This window comes from Macaca thibetana, chromosome 16 (assembly GCF_024542745.1).
Source record: "Macaca thibetana thibetana isolate TM-01 chromosome 16, ASM2454274v1, whole genome shotgun sequence".
Classification (NCBI taxonomy): domain Eukaryota; kingdom Metazoa; phylum Chordata; class Mammalia; order Primates; family Cercopithecidae; genus Macaca; species Macaca thibetana.
In genome coordinates this window covers 3,057,165-3,078,082 of record NC_065593.1, presented here as the reverse complement: position 1 = coordinate 3,078,082, position 20,918 = coordinate 3,057,165, and the positions used below count along the sequence as shown (strand labels likewise).

The 20,918-nt window shown below is 49.5% G+C and overlaps 1 protein-coding gene and 1 pseudogene across 1 annotated transcript in view; both read right to left on the bottom strand.

Annotated features, from left to right (window-relative positions):
* Positions 1–271: 271 nt before the first annotated feature.
* The window catches only part of TOP3A (DNA topoisomerase III alpha), a 43,393-nt gene continuing 22,746 nt past the window's right edge, over positions 272–20,918 (bottom strand). The window contains exons 12-19 of the mRNA XM_050763876.1: positions 20,455–20,640; positions 20,170–20,299; positions 14,831–14,944; positions 14,568–14,733; positions 12,187–12,330; positions 10,042–10,164; positions 6,477–7,159; positions 272–3,836 (exon numbers count right to left, since the gene is read on the bottom strand). Of these exons, the coding sequence (XP_050619833.1) occupies positions 3,658–3,836; positions 6,477–7,159; positions 10,042–10,164; positions 12,187–12,330; positions 14,568–14,733; positions 14,831–14,944; positions 20,170–20,299; positions 20,455–20,640 (1,725 nt within the window). The 3' untranslated portion in view covers positions 272–3,657. The remainder of the gene's footprint in view (positions 3,837–6,476; positions 7,160–10,041; positions 10,165–12,186; positions 12,331–14,567; positions 14,734–14,830; positions 14,945–20,169; positions 20,300–20,454; positions 20,641–20,918) is intronic.
* The window catches only part of LOC126939050 (uncharacterized), a 174,427-nt pseudogene continuing 165,306 nt past the window's right edge, over positions 11,798–20,918 (bottom strand).

Below are 20,918 nucleotides of genomic sequence, written 5' to 3'. Positions count from 1 at the left end.
GGTTCCTGCAGAAAATGGACAGTAGATGCTGTCTTGCCGGCAGCTGGAGGCTGAAACCACTGTATGTGACATCCTGGCCAGTGCCTAGTCTCAGCTAGATCCAGCAAGGCTGGGGTGGGGGGTCATTTTCTTCTCCTTGGTTGTGCACTGCACAAGCTGCAGATGTGGCTCAACACAGGGACTAAAAACCCTTCCAGTAAATGTCGATGGGGTACGATGCGCTGCGTGCTGCTAACCTGAGTGGGCTGAGAGACTTGGAAATTCCAACAGGTTTGATTTGTGAAGCTTTAATTTGCAGTCGTGCCTGACTGTAAGCCTTCACTAGAGAGCCTCAATATGAACAAGAACACCCCATTATGGATGAGGCAACTGGGGCTCCAGGGATGAGGGCGCACACCCAGGGTGGCAGAGCAGGCCGGGAAGCAGGAGCTGAGCCTGGGTCTGTTTGATTTCAGATGCCTAGCCCAGTCCATGGTGCAGCCCAATCCTGCAGTTTGGTTTTGAGACACGCAGGAGTTGCCTGTAGAGATGTAAAAACCACAAAGGCATCTGGTATCCAGAAACTATGAAGAACTCCTACAGCTCAACAACAAAGACAACCCAATTTAAAAATGGGTGACGAGATCGGGCGCGGTGGCTCACGCCTGTAATCCCAGCACTTTGGGAGGCCGAGGCTGGTGGATCACCTGAGGTCACGAGTTTGAGACCAGACTGGCCAACATGGTGAAACCCCGTCTCTACTAAAAATACAAAACAAATTAGCTGGGTATGAAGGCGGATGCCTATAATTCCAGCTACTTGGGAGGCTGAGGCAGGAGAATTGCTTGAATCCAGGAGGCAGAGGTTGCAGTGAGCCAAGATCATACCACTGCACACCAGCCTGGGCACAAGAGCGAAACTCCATCTCAAAAAAAAAAAAAAAAAAAAAAAAAAAAAAAAGTGAAGAACTTAAATAGACATTCTCCAAAGAATGTATACCAATGGCCAATAAGTAAGCCTATGGAACGATGATCAATGTCATTAGTGACTAGGAAAATGCAAATCAAAACCACAATGAGATGTCACTTCATACCCACTAGGATGACAATACACTAGGATGGCTATAATACAAGAAAAGGAAAGGAACAAGTGTTCACAAGGATATGGAGAAGCAGTAACCTTGGTTTGCTGCTGGTGGGTGTAAAATGGTGCATCCACTGTGGAAAAGTTTAGAGGTTCCTCAAAAAGTTAAAACGTGGAGTTATGGTATGAAACTACAACCCCATTCCTAGGCATATGCCCAAAATAACTGAAAACAGGTCATCAGACACTCATACACCAATGCAACAACAGTGCTATTCACAATAGCCAAAAGGTGGAAACAACTCAAATGTCCATAAACTGACAAATGGATAAACTCGTGGTATACTCATACAGTGGACTATCAGTCATAATCATCAAGGACTGACACATGCTACAATGTGGATGAGCCTGACAAACATTTGCCAAGTCAAAGAAACCAGACACAGGAGGTCATGTATGGTAGGATTCCATTTTCTGTTTTCTTGAGACAGAGTTTCACTCTTGTTGCCCAGGCTGGAGTGCAATGGCCCAATCTCAGCTCACTGCAACCTCTGCCTCCTGAGTAGCTGGGATTACGGGCGTGAGCCACCACGCCCTGGCTAATTTATGTATGTTTAGTAGAGATGGGGTTTCATCATATTGGTCAGGCTGGTCTTGAACTCCTGATCTCAAGTGATCTGCCTGCTTTGGCCTCCCAAAGTGCTAGGATTACAGGTGTGAGCCACTGTGCCCAGCCTGGTATGATTCCATTTAAACAAAATATACAGAGTAGGTAAATCCATAGAGACAAAAAGTGGTTGGTGGTTCCCCAGGGCTGGGAGAGGCAAAACCACACATGCAGGGCCACAACCCACACCCACTCAGAGATGCTCCAGGAACAATCTCAGGAATCTGCATTTATAAAAATCCTCCCCAATACTCCACCAGGACACAGAGCCACTGGTCTATGGGGCCAGGAGCACAAGACCTGAGAACAATTCTAGTTTCTTCAACAACTAGCAACATGACTGGGCAACTCACACCCACCCCTGCTCATCTTCTAAACTGTAAATCAGAGTCCATATGGCTTGTATTATTCATAAGGTTTTTGTGAAGGCAAACAGGGAACATGGCCACCACTGGAAAAAGTGGAAGATGGACAGTTAGTGATCTGAATCTGAACCTTTCATTGGACATCTGTGCTCTGAGGGACCATCTGTGGGGTGGGAAGAAATTGGGCACCGTGCTTACCATGTGGAAAGGGAGGAAGGGCTGTCCACATGGGACACGAGGGACAAACATGAGGGACAGAGGCTGGTGAGACCTTCCAGGGTGAGCTCCTTCCAGCACTGGCTGATACCTGTTGCTTCTGCAAATGTTCCCCAGACCCTCTGCACTCTCCCAGGTCAGAGTAAAAAAAGGTTGGATTATTTATTTAAAACAAAAAGTCTGAGAGACAGGGTCTTGCTCTGTCACCCAGGCTGGAGTGCAGTGGTGTGATCATGGCTTGCTGCAGCCTCAAACTCTTGGGTTCAAAGGATCCTCCCACTTCAGCCTCCTGAGCAGCTGGGACTAAAGGCATGCACAACTGTGCTTGGCTATATCTTTAATAATAGAGAGAAGGTCTAACTATGTTGCCCAGTCTGGTCTTCAACTCCCGACCTCAAGCAATCCTCCAGCCTTGACTTCCCCAAGTGCTAGATTAGGTGTGAGCCTCCACGCCCCGTTGGGGTTGGATTCTTTTATTTTTTTTAATTTTTAAATTTTTTTTGAGACTGCGTCTCGCTCTGTCACCCAGGCTGGGGTCCAGTGACACAATATCGGCTAACTGTAACCTCTGCTTCCTGGGTTCAAGCAATTCTCCTGCCTCACCCTCCTGAGTAGTCGGGTCTACAGGCACATACCACCACGCCTGGCTGATTTTTTGTATTTTAGGAGAGACAGGGCTTCACCGTGTTGCCCAGGCTGGTCTCCAACTCCTGAGCTCAGGCAATCCACCCACCTCAGCCTCCCAAAGCGCTGAGATTACAGGCGTAAGCCACTGCACCCAGCCTGGGTTCTTTATTAAGGCAATGAATTCTGGGTGTCCTGGCTTAACTAAAGAGGGAATGAAGCTGCTTCTGCCGGATCAGTGTTACCACAGCCACTTCCTTGTATTACACCGTCCTTCTCAGGACATCTATGAGAGAAGTCCTGGGCAGCTTGGACATGGCCTGCCCCATGAGTGCTGCCGGCTCACCTGGGGCTTTCTGGAGGTGAAGGAAGCAGTCCTGGGAGCTTCTTCCTTTGGCACACAGTGGGCTTCAGCTAGGACTGCACCAATCCTCTGCTAACAGCAACCACCCTTGGGGGGTCCGAGGGAGCAGCTGCGTGACTTTTCAGCAGTGGCTATGGTCACTTCTGAGGCTTGGGAAGAGGGCCACTGTCCAACAGAGCTGGCCTGCTCCACAGTGGTCTGGACCTTGTGCCCCTTAACACAAAAAGGCCCGACTCCAAAGGCCAACACTGTCCTCCAAGTTTCCAGGACACTAAATGGCCACTTGGTCCTGGTTAACTCATTTCCCAACACAAAGGAGACAGGTCTGAGAAAGTGGCGCTCTCTACCCTACCCTGAGCTCATCTGTTCTGAGGACAAAAGGGACGGGTGTGTCCAGGTTGGTGGCAAAGGCTGCATTTCCGGGGTTTCTTTGCTGTGGACCCCGTGTCTGAGGAACTGGCCCGGGGCCTTTTGCTTCTGGCTTCCAACCCCAGGATTCTTCCTCTGTCTCCTGTCCAGGACGGGGCTCCAGAAGTCCCTGTGGGGAGAGTCAGGGGAGGACTGAGGTTAGAACTGACATGCAGAAGTGGCAAGTCCTGAACACAGTGGCTCATGCCTGTAATCCCAGCACTTTAGGAAGCCGAGGCAGGAGGATTGCTTGAGCCCAGGAGTTCAAGATCAGCCTGGGCAACATGGCGAAACCCTGACTAAAAAAATGTAGATGGGCAGATCACGAGGTCAGGAGATCGAGACCATCCTGGCTAACATGGTGAAACTCCGTCTCTACCAAAAAATACAAAAAAAAAACCACTAGCTGGGCACGGTGGCGGGCGCCTGTAGTCCCAGCTACTCAGGAGGCTAAGGCAGGAGAATGGCGCGAACCCGGGAGGCGGAGCTTGCAGTGAGCTGAGATCCGGCCACTGTACTCCAGCCTGGGGACAGAGCGAGACTCCGTCTCAAAAAAATAAAAAATAAAAATAAATAAAAATTAGCCAGGTATGGTGCATGCCTGTGGTCACAGCTACTTGGGAGGCTGAGGTGGGAGGATGCCTGAGCCTGGGAGGCTGCAGTGAGCTGTGATCACACCACTGCACTCCAGCCTGGGCAACAGAGCGAGACCCTGTCTCAAAAAAAAATAAAAAAATAAAAAATGTAGCAGCAGATGATATGGATGAATCAACTTTTTTTTTTGGGACGGAGTCTGGCTCTGTCGCCCAGGCTAGAGTGCAGTGGCGCAATCTCGGCTCACTGTAAGCTCCGCCTCCTGGGGTCACGCCATTGTCCTGCCTCAGACTCCCGAGTAGCTGGGGCTACAGGGACCCACCACCATGCCTGGCTAATTTTTTGTATTTTTAATAGAGACAGGGTTTCGCCGTGTTACCCAGGATGGTCTCAATCTCCTGACCTCATGATCTGCCTGCCTCGGCCTCCCAAAGTGCTTAGATTACTGGCGTGAGCCACTGTACCCGGCTGGCTGAATCAACTTTTACACAGCCACGTACACCCCACCAGCCAGCCTCCCTTCACACTGTGTCCAACTCTGTAAGGTTGAGGTGCAATATGCCTGCTGCCTTATGTTACCTGACACCTCTCCCTCAAGAATCCTAAGCTCCTGGAGACATCATCCCACACTCACTTGGTGAGTGGACACTGGCATCACTTCGTGCTGAGCTTTTTACAGAGGCAGAAACCCAAGCAAGCTGATCTGTGTGGTGGGGTGGGAAAGACAAGCAGCCTGTGACCAGCAACCTGCGACCCCTTCCTGTCCCTCAATGGGCCTTTCCAGACCAGCTGCCCATTTACCCAGGACAGTCAGCCAGCCAGTCTGGGGGTCAGATACCATGTCCTTCCAAGTGGGGAGACAAGAGGCCAGACTGCATCTCACTTCAAATGTGGGCCTCTCACTGCAATGGCCATCTCTGGGCCCCAATGGCACTAGTAGCCAGTTCCAAGTCCCACAGTTTTTACCAAGCCTCTGGGTTCTTCCTGTGCATGCCGGGCTGGTGACACATGTATAAGAATCATAGTCTGAGACTAAACTCCTTTCTAAAACAGGAATCCTATGAATGTAGGCAGGGGCCATCTTGTTGAGCAAACTTGAGGCAGAGAGGCTAAGTCATTTGTTCAAGGTTATACTGCTGAGCTTTGGAACCAGATTCGCCCAACTCCAAAGCTCCCACTAGGCCTTTGGGTCATTCTCAGCTACTTAATTAAGCTCTGCTGTGCACTGGAGCAGGAGGAACCATTCAAAATGCCTCCACCTACACCACTCAACTTGATGCAATGTCTAGGTGCCACTTCTCATGACACCCAGTTCCCGGACATTGGCCTAAGCTGTGTCACCCTGGGCAGGTTCCTAAATATCATCGGGGTTGGTGTCTTTATCTGAAGAAATGAGGCTGGGCCGGGCATGGTGGCTCACGCCTGTAATCCCAGCACTTTGGGAGGCCAAGGCAGGCAGATAACCTGAGGTCAGGAGTTCGAGACCGGCCTGACCAACATGGTGAAACCCATGTCTCTACTAAAAATACAAAATTAGCTGTGCGTGGTGGTGCATGCCTGTAATCCCAGCTACGTGGGAGGCTGAGGCAGGAGAATCACTTGAACCCGGGAGGTGGAAGTTGCAGTGAGCCAAGATCGCACCATTGCACTCCAGCCTGGGCAACAAGAGCAAAACTCAGTCTCAAAAAAAAAAAAAAAAAAAAAAAAAAAGAAATGAGGCTGATGCTTATGGTCTGCCAAGGGTCACAACAGCTGCAAGGGCACAAGGCCATTTGGGAAGGCCTATGTCCTCATTCTGGTGTCTGTTGCTATTGGACCCTGAGCAACGCCCACTTCATGTGTCTGGGTCTCACCTTTCTCACTTGTAAGTAAAATTGTGATCATAATGCTTACCCGATGAGGATGGAAGATGCATAGGAAGTATACTTAGCACAGTGCCAGGCATAGGGCAAATGACACCATTACTGGTAGCTACCCTTTAATCTAGAATGAGGACTGTACAATCATCACCTTGCTGAAAGTGATCAAGTGAGGAAACAGAGGTGCAAGGCAGCCCAGGTGCCCTTCCCAATCCCACCATGACCCTGCCTTGCCTTCTTTCTGCTGTCCCCAGTCTTCTCTGAGGTAGATACCTGAAAACCCAAGGCAGGGATTCCCATGCCCCTCCCTGCCTCACCTGGAGCGGTGTTCTCATCGACCCACTGGAAGAAGCCACACTGCTGCTCTCTCGGCTTGGCACACGTGTGGAACTGGCGCCCCTTGTTGGGCCCATCCTTCTGTACAGTCCGTGTGACGGCGGGCTGGCTGCACAGGCAGGATGTGCCAGTACCACTGCCATCACCAGGGTTGCCAAACCCACCCAGGTGGATCCCTGGGCCTGGTGGGCGTCCCAGGGAGCCGCCTAGGGGTCTATATGCCGAGGCGGGAGGCCCTCCTGCTCCCTGATTGGGGCTGTCTGCCCACAGGAAGAAGTTGCAGCTACCCCCGTTACACTTAAAGAATTGCCGGCCCTGGTTGGGGCCCTCCTTACGGACAGTAAGCAGCACAGCCTCCTGGCCACAGTTGCAGGTCACAGAATTGCTTTCACCAGCAGCCGTGGGTGGTGGGAGGGTCTGGGCCAGAGCCTTTGAGGGCCCAGTCTGTCTGCTGTCAGCAGGCTGGGGGTGCTGGCTATTGTCCATCCTGTTCAGAGACTGGCTAGCCTGCAGGTGACCAGAGGGCTGGATAGCCCTGGGGGGGCCCCGTGAAAATCTCAGGTCCAGGATCTCCCTCAGGGTCTCGTCGCATCCACCGATGCAGCAAACAAACTCCAGAGGCATGGTCGGGGGAAGGCTACCGCGCTTAAACTTTAACTTCAACCTAGTGAGGCCAGAAGATGGGAAAAAACATTAACAACCAGGTGCCAGCTTCTCCTTAGTCCACTGAGGGCTGCTTTAGCCCTAGGCCTCTCTCCACCATTCCTTATGCATCAGGAAGCCCACGCAAGTCCCCTGTGAGGCCCTCTGTCAGCCCACTACAAGCCCTTGCCAGTCATCACAGGAGTGGACAGTGGGAAGCAGTGCAGATGAAATCTAAGATCCCAGTAATTCACTAAAATAAAAACACCTCTGAGAAGTTCCATGTCTCTATATCAGCAGTTCTCCAAGTGTGGTTCCAGGGTGCCTAAGCCCTTCCAAGGAGAATGCAAAACTATTTTATAGGCCGGGCGTGGTGGCTCATGCCTGTAATCCCAGCACTTTGGGAGGCAGAGGCGGGTGGATCATTTGAGGTCAGGAGTTCGAGACCAGCCTGACCACCATGGTGAAACCCTGTCTCTACTAAAAATACTAAAAAAATTAGCTGGGCATGCTGGCATGTGTCTGTAGTCCCAGCTACTTGAGAGGCTGAGACAGGAGGATCACTTCAACCTGGGCAGTGGAGGTTGCAGTGAGCTGAAATTGTGCCACGACACTCCAGCCTGGGTGACACAGTGAAGACTCTGTCACCCACACAAAAATTTTTATAATAATTCTAAGGCCGGGCATGGTGGCTCATGCCTATAATCCCAGCACTTTGGGAGGCCGAGGCAGGTGGATCACGAGGTCAAGAGATTGAGACCATCCTGACCAATATGGTGAAACTCCATCTCTACTAAAAATACAATAATTAGCTGGGCGTGGTGGCACGTGCCTGTAGTCCCAGCTACTCAGGAGGCTGAGGCAGGAGAACCTCTGGAACCTGGGAGTCAGAGGTTGCAGTGAGCGAGATTGCGCCACTGCACTCCAGCCTGGCGACACAGCAAGACTCTGTCTCAAAAAAAAAAAAAAAAAAAAAAAAAAGAAATTCTAAGAGGTTATGTCTATTTTGCTCTTATTCTTCCATGTGTATAAAATGGAGTCTCCCAGAGGTGCCAGCACATGCAATGACTCAGCAGACTGACCGCAGAAGCAGATATGGGAATCTAGCTCTCTTCTATTAAGCCAGACATACAAATTGCAAAATGTAAAACAATGTCATTCATGTCATTGTTATTTTGCTTTGGAAAATAAGTATTTTATTACCCTAAAAAACACAGTATTTACGGTAGTATGCAATGCATTTGCTAGAAATAAATCATTAATTTTTTTTTTTTTTTTTGAGACAGTCTCACTCTGTTGCCCAAGCTGGAGTGCAGTGGCATGATCTCGGCTCACTGCAACCCTCACTTCCCGGGTTCAAGCAATTCTCCTGCCTCAGCCTCCCAAGTAGCTGGGACTACAGGCGCATGCCACCACGCCCAGCTAATTTTTTCTACTTTTAGTAGAGACAGGATTTCACCATGCTGGCCAGGATGGTCTTGATCTCTTGACCTTGTGATCCGCCCGCCTCAGCCTCCCAAAGTGCTGGGATTACAGGCGTGAGCTACTGTGCCTGGCCGAATTACTGAATATTTTGAAAGATGTTTCCACTTTAATTTCACATATGGTACATACTGATCAACCGCCAACAATAAAAGCTCTCTGGGCTCCTCAATGATCTTTCAGAGTGTTAGGGGACTGGTGACCAAGAGGTTTGAGAACTACTGTCTTGTTCTAGGGCTGTGCACTTTCTAGAGGAACTTAAGTAATTTATTTATTCATTTCTTTCTTTTTTTTTGGAGACAGAGTCTCGCTCTGTCACCTAGGCTGGAGTGCAGTGGCGCGATCTGGGCTCACTGTAAGCTCCGCCTCCCAGGTCCATGCCATTCTCCTGCCTCAGCCTCCTGAGTAGCTGAGACTACAGGCGCCCGCCACCACGCGTGGCTTTTTGTATTTTTAGTAGAGACGGGGTTTCACCGTATTAGCCAGGATGGTCTCGATCTCCTGACCTCGTGATCTGCCCGTCTTGGCCTCCCAAAGTGCTGGGATTACAGGCCTGAGCCACTGCGCTCAGGCTATTCATTTATTTCTAGAGACAGATCTGGCTCTGTCATCCAGGTTGGAGAGCAGTGGTGAAATCATGGCTCACCACAGCCTAGACCTCTGGGATCAAGCGATCCTCCTGCCTCAGCCTCCTGAGCAGCTGGGCCTATAGGCATATGTCACCACATCTGGCTAATTTAAAAAATTTTTTGGCCAGGCACAGTGGCTTATACCTATAATCCCAGCATTTTGGGAGGCCGAGGTGAGTGGATCACTTGAGGCCAGGAGTTCGAGACCAGCCTGGCCAACACAATGAAACCCTGTCTCTACTAAAAATACAAAAAGTAGCCAGGAATAGTGGTACATGCCTATAATCCCAGCTACTCAGGACGCTGAGGCAGAAGAATTGCTTGAACCCAGAAGGCGGAGGTTGCAGTGAGCCAAGATTGCACCACTGCACTCCAGCCTGGGCAACCCAGTGAGACTCTGTTTTAAAAAAAAAAAAAAAAAATTTTTTTTCTTTTTAGAGATGGGGTCTTGCTATGTAGCCTAAGCTTGGATGTTGTATTTAATATGCAAATAATTTCCTAAGCCTTCTGTAACAATGATCTATATGGAGAGGGCAGGGAAACAGGCCTTCATGGTTCTTTGCCCATGGCCTACTCCAAACAGGGTCATACCTGCCAAAGCAGTGACAGCGTGGAACACAACAGAACCGGATCAGGCCTGCCTACCTGGCTGCTGCAGAACACAGCTACACCCCTGCAGGGCCTGAGTGGAATCCCCGACACTCCTCTCTGGGTTCTGACAGGAGCAAGGGAAAGATGGGCGCCGTGGTGTACACACTCCAGAGGCGGTGCCTGACTCAAGTGCCCAGCTCACCTGTACACAGGATGTGGCTGACAAACTGGACACACGCTGCTGTCCCTGCTGGCCTCCAGCACCGAGTCAGGAAGCCACATGGCTGAGCGACACTCCGGGAAACCCATGCAGCTGAGGTAGAACCTGGGGACAAGGTGCCATGTCAGATGGTAGGAGTGCAGGGGACGCTCTCAGCTGTTGGCCATCAGCTGAGGCAGCCTTTTCTCAGCTGACCGAGGACAACATTCCCTTTTCTGGATGACACTTAACTGGATACACAAGCACTCATATTGAATTGATTGGGGAAAATGAGCCTTCTCACATCCCAAAAGCACAAAGCAGCTATTGCTGACCCTGCTTTCTATTTAGAAAACTGACAACCAACCAAGGTGACGCCAGGGGCTCTGTGCTGTGCACTCACACATTCTTGCCTTTCTGCCTCGTGCCAAGTCTGGGCAGTGTCAGGGAGCCCCTCAGTTTGCATGTGAGTAAACGGTGGCTTGATGTGGGCTGGAAACCTGCCCAGAGACATGCATGCGTGTGGAGACGGGAGCCAGGAATGGAAACCCATCTGTGTGTGACAGAGCCTCACCCGCAACATCTACACCCTACCCACTACCCAATCCATCCCATCCCTGTCTCTCCTGGCCAATGTTTTTCAACACCTTGCAGTCATGAAACATTAGGGTTTGACTAGCCAATATGCATGTGATTTACAAATTCCTCATGAGTGTGCCTGGGTACACTATGAAGAAAAAAAAGCCCTGAACTCCAATCATTTAAATAAGAAATTTACAGTCTCAGAAATGGAAATTATCAGATAAACCCTGGAGTGGCAAATCCCACAAGACAATCTCCTGACCTTCTGGAGGAACTCAGAGAAGCATTACAAAATAACAACAGAAGAACAAAAGAATAATAATTCTCCAATCCAGAGAAGTGGAGAATTCACAGCTAAAACAAAAGTAGTTATTCTCTGTCCTTATATTCCAATGAGTACTAATCCAATAACCTACCGATGGTAAGGAAAACCCATCAATGTCATTTATTAAGTGCTGAAATATAGGCCCATTCAGTCATTGGGCTAAGCCTAGAGTGGCACTGGCTTCTGTCTGTGAGTGACGTGAGCCCTGACACCTGCTTCCAGGTCTGGCCCTTAGACCTCGTGTTTCTGAGAGCGTGGGTGGCCTTCTCTTCACTTGGGCCAGCCAGGTTAATGATGGCTGGAGGTGAGGAGTCAAGAAACCTCCTTTCTTATTCAGCAGCAAGGACCGCAGCAGCCCCAGGTGGGTCAGGCAGGAGGGAGAAAGGCGGTGTAAACCTGGTTTCAAACTCTGCCTTTGCTGCCCACCACGGCTGCTTGACTCCAAGCAAGCACCTCAGCCCTCTAAGCTGCATAAAAATCCCTGCCTTGCAGGGTAGTTATGAGAATGGGATGAGGTAATGCTTACAGAGCACCACCCTGCATCATGCCAGTGAGGGATGGCACCTGATGATGGCCGCCACCCCTCCAGCACGTCTTTCCCTGTGAACTTCGTCCAGTGGCCAGTCACTGGCTTGAACAACCTGATGTGAGGCTAAATTGCCCACTTGGATCTACTATATTTAAAGTAGATTTTCAGGCCCCATTCAGAACTAAAACTAGGAGAGAAGAAAAGTAGTATCTGCTGAGTATCTACAACACATCAGGCAATGTGCTATATATATAGTCCTGACCGTTTTCACCAAATCCTCACCCTTAACACAGTCTTGTGAGTACTGACCTTGTTTTACAAAAGAAATTGGGGCTCAGAGCAGGTAAGTAACTTGCTTCAGGCCACACCGCTTATATGCGGCAGAAGTGGCATTTGAACCCAGACCTACCTAGATCTGAAGCTCATGCTCTTCCATGTGTTATACATTGGGTATACGATGTCCTACCCGCAGGGGACCAAAAAACCCCACTATCACTCGGTTGTCCACCTGCTCTGAATTGCCATAGTGCTTTACACCTCAAAGGCCTGATCCCATCCTGCTATGCTTCTAGGTCAACACCTTGCCTGCAGGTTGGCAACCACAGGCCTGCCTTGAAAGATTCCATGGAGTGAAATGGCAGGGCCTTTCGAGCTGTGGCTGACACTGCAGGTGCTGGGGAGCAGAGGTGGGGGCAGAAGGCGACGTACTGACCCGCCGTTCTTCTTGGTCTTGAGGACCATGTCCTTGTTGCACTGTGGGCACTTCCTGATGGGCTCTGGCATGGCTGGGTAGATCTCTTCTTGCTGGGCCAACTCTGTCCCATTCCCAAAGTACTGGGCCAAGGCCTCATCCAATCTGAAGAAAAGGCAAAGACAGACACCCATCAGCCGGCAATCGCTGCAAAGGCACCTACAACACTCTTATGTGCACACAACAGGCGTGACCTTGGGAACCAGCTAGTCAGTGAGCCGCAGGCCTCCTGCAGAGAACAGATGGCAAACAGAGAAGACTAAGCTCACCATGGGCCCTGGTGCCAAACCAACTCCTGGGAGGAGAGTCCAGATACAGGCAGATGCTTCTGCTTGTCACCAGCCCACATTAAAAAGTAAAACTGGGCCGGACGTGGTGGCTCACGCCTGTAATCCCAGCACTCTGGGAGGCTGAGGCGGGTGGATCACCTGAGGTTGGGAGTTCAAGACCAGCCTGACCAACATGGTGAAACCTTATCTCTACTAAAAATACCAAATCAGCCAGGTGTGGTAGTGCATGCCTGTAATCCAAGCTACTCAGGAGGCTGAGGCAGAATTGCTTGAACCCAGGAGGCAGAGGTTGCGGTGAGCCGGGATCACACCATTGCACCCCAGCCTGGGCAACAAGAGCGAAACTCCGTCTCAAATAAAAACAAACAAACAAAAAAGTAAAACTGCACAGGGTCCATGTACAGACCAGGAGTGTCTGTCTGCATTAAGTTTAAACTAGCTCATGCCTGCCTTTTCACAACTAGCATGCGGTAGTCTGAAGAATAGGAAATAACAAACTGTTACTTTCTATTACAGTCTCACAACACGCATCAGACACCAGATGTGTGGGCGTTTTCCCCACACACCAAGCAACTCTCCCGCCAGACACCAGTTGGACATCCTCTAATTCAATTCAATTCTGACACTATGCACCTGGAGATCCATCTGACAGTTAAGGGCTCAGTCCCAGAAGACTGCTCCCCCAATCCCCTCAGATGTCAGTCACAAATCCCAGGGTGTGACTTGTGCTTCTGAATGACTGGTTGTAACCTGGGGTTCCTCAGACCCCCTCCTTGGTTTGAATAACTCAAGAGTGGCTCACAGAGCAAGGGATGTGGGGAAGGAGTAGCTTCCATGCCCTCTCCCAAACACGCACCCTCCAGGAATCTTTACCTGTTCAGCTATTTGGATGTGCCCCAAACCCAACTGTTTGGGTGTTTTTTTTTTTTTTTTTTTTTTTAAGTCTCACTCTGTTGCCCAAGCTGGGCTGCACTGGTGTAATCTCGGCTCACTGCAACCTCCACCTTCCAGGTTCAAGCAATTCTCCTGCCTCAGCCTCAAGAGTAGCTGGGACTACAAGGTATGCACCACCATGCCCGGCTAATTTTTTTTTTTTTTTTTTAGCAGAGACGGGGTTTCATTATGTTGGCCAGGCTGGTCTTGAACTCCTGACCTCGTGATCTGCCCGCCTCAGCCTCCCAAAGTGCTGGGATTACAGGCATGAACCATCGTGCCCGGCCCTTGTTTGGGGATTTTATGGAGGATTTATTACTTAGGCATGATTGACAAATCACTGGCCATGTGTGATCAACTCAACTTCCAGCCCCTCTGCTCTTCCTGAGGTAGGGGTGGGACTCAAAGTACCAACCTTCTAATCACAGGGTTGGTTCCCTGACAACCAGACCGATCCCGAGGCTACCCAGGAGCCCTCAGCCACTAGTCATCTCATTCGTATACAACAGACACAGCACTTAAAAAATTCCAAGAGTATCAGAAAATGAAGTCCAAATATATATATCTTATTATAAATCATAGCATCACAGGTAGAAAACACATCATTTCTAACAAAATACATACATGCTGCTTGCTAAATATCCACCTCTAAATGCTCCAGAAAATAAATGGATCACACTCCAGCACTTGGGTTTACTGATTTAAAAGACTTTGTTGCCTAACTCAACATAATTAATTTGTCATGTAATGAAAGCAGAAAAAAAAAAAAAGATAATTAAAATCAAGAGAATGGTATTTATAAAGCTAATAGTTCAGAATAACTGGAGGAGACAGTTCCGATTACTGTTTGTATAATGACAAAGCTCTATGGAGAGCTGTAAAGGAACCGGAGAAGAAAGTCCAAAGAAAGGGGTATGTGGAAAACCCCTAGGCCAGGAGGCCAGTGGTGAGGATGAATCTGGCAGGGTTAAGAACTCTGACTGGCCCAGATGCAGTGGCTCACGCCTGTAATCCCTGCACTTTGGGAGGCTGAGGTGGGAAGATCTCTTGAGGCCAGGAGTTCAAGACCAGCCTGGGCAACATAGTAAGACCCCATCTCTATTTCTTTTAAGGACTCACTTCTTTGCTTTAGCCACCGCTTCGATGAAAACCTGCTTGTATTTCTGCACTTGCTGCCTTAGAACCACAAATTTGTCCTTCTTGCCATCACAGATCAGCTTCAGATCAGCTTCCAGCTCAGCCCGGAGGTCAGGCTTAGACATTTCATAGCCCATGGAATCATAACCTGCAGGGAAAGTCAAGCTCAGTGAGGGCCCACCTGAGACCCTCAGGGACTTGGGCGACACCACCCACTACCCACTGCAAGCTCTGTCCTCCCTTACCTTCCACAAGTCCCATGCCCAGGTGCCCAGGGAGGAACCGCTTGTCTGGGGTGAGTCCCACGTACATCCGGGCTTTGATGGTCTCGATGTGCTCCGCATGAGTGGCATCCGTACCTGGAAGCCATTTGCTGGTTACTCTGAGGTAATACTGACAATAGCTCCACCCGGGTGGCGCATGGGCACCTTGCTCACTCTGGAACCCCTCCTTTGCCTGGACAGCCTATATAGGTAAGATGCCTTCACTTCATTCCCATATAGCTCATTCAAGAAATCGCAATGGCAACCTCCACTCTCTTGCTCCCTCACATCCCATTACTCAGGAAAGCTGTCAATTCCAGCTTCAAAGCTCCTTTTAAAAATTCTCCTCCCCATATGTCCAAGCCACAGTTGCAGCTTGTGTCCCTATTTCTAGTCTCTCCCTCTACCCTAACTATTCTTTAAGCTGTGGCTAAAGGGATCTTTCAAAATGTAGCTCTGCCATGAAGAAAATGCAAATTAAAACTGCAGTGAAGGCTGGGAACAGTGGCTCATGCCTGTAATTGCAGCACTTTGGGAGGCCAAAGTGGGCAGATCACCTGACGTCAGGAGTTCGAGACCAGCCTGGCCAACATGGTGAAACCCCATCTCTATCAAAAATACAAAAATTAGCTGGGTGTGGCGGCATGCGCCTGTAGTCCCAGCTGCTCAGGAGGCTGAGGCAGGAGAATCACTTGAACCCAGGAGGCAGAGGCTGCAATGAGCCAAGATTGCGCCACTGTACTCCAGCCTGGGTGACAGAGTGAGACTCCGTCTTAAAAAAAAAAAAAAAAAAAAGGGCCGGGTGTGGGTACAGTGGCTCATGCCTATAATCCCAGCACTGTGGGAGGCTGAGGTGGGCAGATCACAAGGTCAGGAGATCAAGACCATCTTGGCTAACATGGTGAAACCCCATCTCTACTAAAAATACAAAAAAAAAACAACAAAAAAAAATTAGCCTGGCGTGGTGGCGGGCGCCTGTAGTCCCAGCTACTCCGGAGGCTGAGGCAGGAGAATGGTGTGAACCCAGGAGGTGGAGCTTGCAGTGAGCCGAGATTGTGCCACAGTACTCCAGCCTGGGCGAGAGTGAGACTCCGCCTCTAAAAAAAACAAAAACATACACAAAAAAAACAAAACAATGAAATAGCAGTTCACACCTACCGGCAAAATCAAAAAGAGAGATAATACTAAGTAAGGATGTGGATGAACCGGAATCCTAGTGCCTTGCTGGTGGAAACAAAAAATGGTACAGCCACTTCAGAAAAAAAAAAAAAAAAAAGTGTACTGGTTCCTAAAAATGTTAAATGTAGAGTTACCATGTAAACCAGCAATCCCGTGGCCGGGCGCGGTGGCTCAAGCCTGTAATCCCAGCACTTTGGGAGGCCGAGGCGGGTGGATCACGAGGTCAGGAGATCGAGACCATCCCTGGCTAACATGGTGAAACCCCGTCTCTACTAAAAATACAAAAAACTAGCCGGGCGTGGTGGCGGGTGCCTGTAGTCCCAGCTACTCAGGAGGCTGAGGCAGGAGAATGGCGTGAACCCAGGAGGCGGAGCTTGCAGTGAGCTGAGATTGCGCCACTGCACCCCAGCCTGGGCGACACAGCGAGACTCCGTCTCAAAAAAAAAAAAAAAAAAAAAAAACCAGCAATCCCACTCCTAAGTCTACCCAAGAGAAATGAAAACACACGTCCACACAAAACCTTGTACAAAACTGTTCACAGCAGGATTATTTATAATAGCCAAAGACTAGAAACAACTCAAGTGTCCATCAACTGCAACCTCCATCTTCCGGGTTCAAGCGATTATCTTGCCTCAGCCTCCCGAGTAGTTGGGATTACAGGCACCTGCCACCAAACCCAGCTAATTTTTTCATTTTTAGTAGAGACAGTGTTTCACCATGTTGGCGAAGCTGGTCTCGAACTCCTGACTTCCAGTGATCTGCCACGTTGGCCTCCCAAAGTGCTGGATTACAGATGTGAGCCACTGTGCCTGGCTCTTTATAGGAAATAACTAAAGTAGGCAAACCTGGCCAACATAGTGAAACCCTGTCTCTACTAAAAATAACAAAAATTAGCTGGGTGTGGTGGTGCGTGCCTGTAATCCTAGCTACTGGGGAGGCTGAGGCAGGAGAATCGCTTGAACCCAGGTGGCAGAAGTTGCAGTGAGCCGAGACTGCACCACTGCACTCCAGCTGGAGCAATAAGAGTAAAACTCCATCACAAACAAACAAACAAACAAAAAAACCCCAAAAACCTGACTATGGTGATAGCTGCACAACTTTGTAAATATGCTAAAAAATGTAAATTATACATTTGAAAGAGATGAACTGTACGGTATATAAATAAGACTGTTAATAATCTTTTTTGTGTGTGTGACAGAGTCTCTGTCACCAAGGCTGAAGTGCAGTGGTGTAAACTCGGCACACTGCAACCTCCGCCTCACAGGTTCAAGCAATTCTCCTGCCTCAGCCTCCTGGGTAGCTAGGATTATAGGCGTCAGTTATCATACTCATCAATTTTTTGTATTTTTAGTAGAGATGGGGTTTCACCACATTGTCCAGGCTGCTCTTGAACTCCTGACCTCAAGTCTTGAACTCCTGACCCCCTGCCTTGGCCTCCCAAAGTGCTGGGATTATAGGTGTGAGACACAACGCCCAGTCTGTTAATAATCTTTTAAAAATATTATTTTGTGTTTTTTTTTGTTAAGTGTACCTCTCTGTGGTTCCTTTACTTAGAAATCCTAGAAGACTCCCTGCTGACCACGTATCACCATCTAAGCCCTTCAACTGGGCAAGCCAAGGCCCTGTAAAGTCAGGCTTAGATCATCTTTCCAGACACCTTCTATGGCCACCACCCCCAATCCAGCTACAGCAGGCTTTTGCTTTCCTGCTCCTGTGCCTTCCTCAGGCCTGCCCTGCACTGGGCTGCCCTTCGTTGATCCAGCAGTCTTACTATGAAGTTTTGGTCCAGCTCAAACGCCAGCCTACCCATGACATTTGCTTCCCTGCCTACTCCCTGCAGAACCCATTACATTGTATTCAATGTGTTGGTTTGGTTCTTCTGTTAGACTGAGAAGTTAAAAAATGAGGTCTTATTCTTCTTTGTGTCTCTGGTGCTTAGTCCAAGCTCTCACTATTGTGGGCCTCATGTTTTGTTTTTGTTTTTTTTTTGAGACAGGGTCTCGCTCTGTTGCCCAGGCTGGAGTGCAGTGGCTCAATCTCAGTGTACCTCACTCTCTGCCTCCCGGGCTCAAGTGATCCTCCCACCTCAGCCTCCCTACCTATAGGCATGCACTTAATTTTTTGTAGAGATGGTTTTTTTTTTTATTTTTATTTTTATTTTTTTTTATTTTTATTTTTTGTTGAGACAGAGTCTCCCTGTGTCGCCCAGACTGGAGTGCAGTGGCCGGATCTCAGCTCACTGCAAGCTCCGCCTCCCGGGTTCACGCCATTCTCCTGCCTCAGCCTCCCGAGTAGCTGGGACTACAGGCGCCCGCCACCTCGCCCGGCTAGTTTTTGTATTTTTTAGTAGAGACGGGGTTTCACCGTGTTAGCCAGGATGGTCTCGATCTCCTGACCTTGTGATCCGCCCGTCTCGGCCTCCCAAAGTGCTGGGATTACAGGCTTGAGCCATCGCGCCCGGCCTATTTTTTTTATTTTTGAGACGGAATCTCACTCTGTCCTCCAGGCTAGAGTGCAGTGGCGTGATCTCAGCTCACTGCAAGCTCCGCCTCCCGGGTTTACACCATTCTCCTGCCTCAGCCTCCCGAGTAGCTGGGACTACAGGCGCCCGCCACTTCACCTGGCTAGTTTTCTGTATTTTTTAGTAGAGACGGGGTTTCACCGTGTTAGCCAGGATGGTCTCAATCTCCTGACCTCAGATCCGCCTGTCTCGGCCTCCCAAAGTGCTGGGATTACAGGCTTGAGCCATCGCGCCCAGCCAAGATGGTTTATTTTTTTGAGATGGAGTCTCACTCTGTCACCCAGGCTGGAGTGCAGTGGTGCGATCTTGGCTCACTGCATCCTCCAACTCCCGAGTTCATGCGATTCTCCTGTCTCAGCCTCCCAAGTAGCTTGGATTACAGGTGTCCACCACCATGCCTGGCTAATTTTTGTATTTTTAGTAGAGACAAGAGTTTCACTATGTCAGTCAGGCTGGTGGTCTTAAACTCCCTTCCTCAGGTGATCCAACCACTTCAGCCTCCCAAAGTGTTGGGATTACAGGCGTAAGCCACCACGCCCAGCAAGATGGGGTTTTACCGTGTTGCCCAAGCTGGTCTTGAACTCCTGGGCTCAAGTGATTCACCCATCTTGGCCTCCCAAAATGCTGGGATTACAGGTGTGAGCCACCGCATCCAGCCCTCATACATTTTTATCAAATAAATCATGATGGGTGAACGTCTACTAATTTTACCTAAGCCTGCAGGGTTTCTGGATGTCCTAGTGATGGTCAAGGACTCCACGCTGGAGCACCGCTTCCTAAGTCACAGGCCTAAGAAACTCCCTTTGTGGGTGAGGCAGCTGCTTATGTAACACATGCCCAGAGAGCTCTGCTTCCCCTCCACTGTGCTGCTGGTATTCCTGGACTAGGCTTGCCAGAGAAAGCCCTTGAGAGCCTTGAGAAAAACGAATGGAGGGGACAGCAGATTAGTTACAAGGACCTATCTGCAAAGCTTGAGCCATGGGACTTATTGGGAATAACACAATTCTGGCCCAGTGTTTTATTAAAACCTAGTTTCTGATTCCTAAGCAATTATGGGAAATGCTTTAACAAAAGGCTAAGAATCCAGTCACCCATAGCTAACAGCAGGGTCCTGGCACATACATGAGGCCAGCGTGAGCAGCCTGACTGAGCAGTGTGGGTGCAGGCCTGTAGAGACAGCTGCCACCCTCACCCAATACTCCACATGGGAAGGAGAAGCCAGATCTGACACTTCAAAATGAAAACAGATTTTATGATGACTGTCCTAAGTTTTAATTGTTGGTTCCTTACATGCTGTTCTTATTCAAAAGAACAAATCCTCATGTGGCCAATGGGTGCTCCCAGTTGGGCCCTCAAAGCCATGGGAAAAGTCTCTTACTACGTGCACAGCACAGTGCATGGTTTAAGAGCACTGACTGTGGAGGTATTCAGACCAGGTTTTAATAACACACACTTTGTGAACTTAGGTAAGTTCTTAACCTCTCTGAGCCTTATTTCAACCATAAAATGGGGATAAAGATACAGCAACTGCATTAGACAATGGTTTGAAGACTAGAGGAAACCTGTGCCTGGTACACGGTAAGTGCTCAAGAGATGCGAGTTAACCAGAGGAGCCACTGACCAATGCCGTGCTTCTCCATGAGGGCAATGAGGTCGGCCTCGGTGAGCAGCTTGGGCGGGCTGGTCTCCCCATCCACCATCTCCACGGTGCTGGGCTGAAAGCGGGAGCCTCGCTCATAGACAGGGAGGATCTACAGGGAACGGCAGGTGCAGCAGTCAGATGATTCCATTATCACACTCAGGCAAAAAATAACCTCATTTCAAGGAACACGGTCCTGCTCCACTAGAGAACTCAGGACTCGCAACACAACTGTCCTCCCTCTCCCTGGGAACCACTCTTGATCACCTTGTCACTCCAGTGATCATATGGATACACGTCCAGATAGTTTCGGGCCAGAATCACGAGGCCGTGGGCCACAAAGCGTTCCTGAGCGATGTCGATCTCCACTGTGGTCTCCTGCCCCTGAGCATCCTGGGAGCAGCAGGCCAGGAAATGGCGAACAATAAACTCGTACAGTCGCTGTTCGTCTCCCTAGGAAGAAACGAGGAGTTTGAAACTCCCCCTAGAATATCACCTCTCAAGGACAGGAGCATCGCTGGTAGCCTTAGCCAAATGTCCAGCACAGAAGAGGCCACACTGCTCCTCAGGCCCTGCACTAACATGGAGTGCCAGGCAAATAAGTCCTGGGGAGAGGATAGGTTTAGGTTGACACTTTCACAACTCAAATCTGGCAAAGATAAGCAAGGGAGTAATCTTCCCCTTCAGAGTGGTTCTTTGATGTAAACCCAATCTAAGCAGAAAACAAGATG